General features: G+C 43.8%; 1 protein-coding gene across 1 annotated transcript in view; it reads left to right on the top strand.

Annotated features, from left to right (window-relative positions):
• Positions 1 to 253: 253 nt before the first annotated feature.
• Positions 254 to 3453, top strand: part of uox (urate oxidase) — a 31854-nt gene continuing 28654 nt past the window's right edge. Inside the window, exon 1 of the mRNA XM_020515865.2 lies at positions 254 to 320. Within this exon, the coding sequence (XP_020371454.1) occupies positions 288 to 320 (33 nt within the window). The 5' untranslated portion in view covers positions 254 to 287. The remainder of the gene's footprint in view (positions 321 to 3453) is intronic.

Here is a 3453-nt window from a genome sequence, read left to right as displayed (position 1 = left end):
GGAATAAAGTGGGATAACTTTATTCGCATCCAGTTGGCCAAATGGGCTCGTTCTGTGCCATTAATCGTCTATTTTTCCAGTTACTAACTTTCTATGTTTCCACGTTGGATAATGTCAACGAGAGAACCTTATAGGTTCCCATGTCTTATGATGGAATAAATCCTGGGCTGTGCCTCAACTTTAATTATTAACTACAGGACAAGGTGACTATAAAACACACACAGAAGCTGACAGTCCATCAGAGATCATTGTATCCATTGGACAGGGAGACCACCTGTACAAGGAAAATGTCCAGCTCATACTATCCTGCTTATCAAAAGGTACGTTACAGAAATGCTCATTATTTGTTGGTCAAAACTTTCTTGTCAAATTCATGTAATTGTCATCTTAATTTTGAAAGTAATTAATGATACAATTGGTTAAAATAATTGATTAAGTTCTCAAAATTATTTGCTGGCTGAATAGTATTTGACACTGCATTTTTCCAAAACACTTAGTCCGTCTTGTACTTCTGCATCTGTCAGTCTGACTTGGTCTCCAGTACTGGTTGCTCAGTGTACACATGTAAGGCCACCATAGTCTTACTGGGCTAGGGGCTCATTGTGTTTGAGAGTCACCACGCCTCTGGTGAGGGGAGACAGTGAGAAGGAGAGTTCCTTGTGGTGATCTCAGTCAGTCTGGGAATTGAATCCACGGTGTTGGCATCACTCTGCATTGCAGACCAGCCTTCCAGACAACTGAATGAAGTGAACACCCCCTACACACACATAATGTATGAAGGCTGTGCTTTAACCGCACTGCTGGATTGAAGGGTAGAATCTAAGCTAAGGGTTCTAATGGTGTAGTGGTAGCGTCATAGAGTTTTTTTATGGCACACAAAGAGAGCCTTTGGCCCATCGTGTCTGCTTCAGTCATCAAACACCCTCCTATTTTAGTCCCATTTTCCAGCAGGCGTCCAGTAGCCTTGTATGCTATGGCATTTCAAGTGCTCAGCCGCAAAGCTGACTGAGGATATTCCTGCATCGAGGTTCCAGTCCCACTTGTATGGCACTACATGACCAAACAGTGTCTGTCATACAACAGCATTGTAGGTGTTGCTTCACTATCCAGACTGCGGCATCTGGGGAAGGTAGCTCACCACCACCTTCTCCAGGGTCATAGGAGGTGACTAATAAGTGCTAGTCCAGCCAGCCTGGGTCTTGTGAAATGAAAAATTCAAAAAGGTGCAAGGAGGAGACTGTTGTGCTGTACACTGCTGGTGCCGAGAGTAATCTGGTCATGTTGAATTGAATTGAATTAGCCTTTATTGTCATAGACTAGTTACTCAAAGGAATGGGGTCAAAATCTCTCACAGATCAGTGGGGAGTACCCTTGCATCTAAACTAGAATGTCATTACGGGAGGGTTCTCCAGGATTTTGACCCAGTGACACTGAAGGAACGGCAATAAATTTCCAACACAGGATGGTGAGTGGCTTGGAGGGAACTTGCAGGTAGTGGTCATGTTCCCATGTATCTGCTGCCCTTGTCCTTTGAGATGGGAGTGGTCGTGGGTTTGGAAGGTGCTGACTGAGGATCTTTGGTGAATTTCTTCAGTGTATGTTTGACATCGTGTACTGCTACAACTGAACATGGGTGGTGGAGGGAGTGGATGCTTGTGGATGTGGTGCCAATCGAGCAGGCTTCTTTGTCCTAGATAGTGTCAAATTTCTTCAGTGTTGTTGGAGCTGCACTCATCCAGGCAAGTGAGGACTATTCCATTACAATCGTGACTTGTGCCTTGTAGATGGTGGACAAGCTTTACAGAGTCAGAATCTTAGAGGCATAGAACCATGGAGCTGTACAGCATGGAAACATACCCTTCAGTCCAACTCATCCATGCCAACCAGATATCTTAAATAAACCTATTCCCATTTACCAGCATTTGTCCCATATCCCTCTAAACACTTTTTATTCATGTATGCAACCAGATGCCTTTTAAATGTTGTAATTGTACCAGCTTCTACTATTTCTTCTGGCAGCTCATTCCATATATGCACCACCGTCTGCATGTAAAAGTTGCCCCTTAGGTCCCTTTTAAATCTTGCTCCTCTCACCTTAAACCTATGCCTTCTAGTTTTGGACTCCCCTAACCTGGGGAAAAGACCTTGGATACTCTTCCTATCCATGCCCCTCATGATTTTATAAACCTCTATAAGGTCATTCCTCAGCATCCGATGCACCAGGGAAAGTGGTCCTGCCCATTCAGCCTCTCCCTCCCTTCAAACCCTCCAACCCTGGCAACATCCCCGTAAATCTTTTCTGAACCCTTTCAAGTTTCACAACATCCTTCCTGTAGGGAGACCAGAACTGAATGCAGTATTCTAAAAGTGGCCTAACCAATGTCCTGTACAGCCACAACATGACCTCCCAATTCCTATACTCAATGCACTGAACAATAAAGACAAGCGTACCAAACACCTTCTTCACTATCTTGTCTACCTGCGACTCCACTTTCAAGGAACTATGAGCCTGCACTCAGTGTTTGTTCAGCAACACTCCCCAGGACCTTACCATTAAGAGTGTAAGTCCTGTCTGATTTGCCTTTCCAAAATGTAGCACTTCGCATTTATCTAAATTAAACTTCATCTGCCACTCTTCGGCCCTGTGGCCCATCTGATCAGGATCCTGCTATACTCTGAGATAACCTTCTTCGCTGTTCACTATGCCTCCAGTTTTGGTGCCATCTGCAAATTTACTAACCATACCTCCAATGTTTACATCCAAATCATCTATATAAATGACAAAATTTTGTTTGCTTCAATGAGGTCAGCTCACATTCATCAAAACTGCAGAGAATATTGACCCAATTTACTCAGCCTCTCATTATGGGGCAACATTCTCACCCAAGTATCAATTTAGTGAGCCTTCGCTGTATTGCCATGTACATGAGTATATTGTTCCTTATACATGGAGACCAAAACTGCACCAATACAGACTTTAAAAGCTGGAGTTACTGACTACAATAAGTAGACTTTACAGCTTCTGTTAAAAGGCTTAAGAGAGCTGCAACCATGTGGCATTTTATTTGACCTTAGGAAACATCAAATGATTTTGAGCCAAGAAATTACACCAGAAATATCACTGCCTCTGTAACACAGTTTCCTTCCTGGTGGGATGATCAAGTTCAGGGGTGAGACAACAAGGTGCAGGGCTGGATGAACACAGCAGGCATTTCTGATGAAGGGTTTAGGCCCGAAACGTCAGCCTCTCTGCTCCTATGATGCTGCTTGGCCTGCTGTGTTCATCCAGCCCTGCACCTTGTTGTCTCGGATTCTCCAGCATCTGCAGTTCCTACTATCTCAAGTTCAGGGGTGAATCATTTTCACAAGGAACTGAAGCATGGTGAAAGTGAAATGGACAGAGAAATGTTTCAGAGATAGTAGGAACTGCAGATGCTGGAGAATCTGAGATAA

This window comes from Rhincodon typus, chromosome 10, assembly GCF_021869965.1.
Source record: "Rhincodon typus isolate 14 chromosome 10, sRhiTyp1.1, whole genome shotgun sequence".
Classification (NCBI taxonomy): Eukaryota; Metazoa; Chordata; class Chondrichthyes; order Orectolobiformes; family Rhincodontidae; genus Rhincodon; species Rhincodon typus.
Note: the sequence above shows the minus strand (reverse complement) of the source record. Positions and strands in the feature narration are given on the sequence as shown.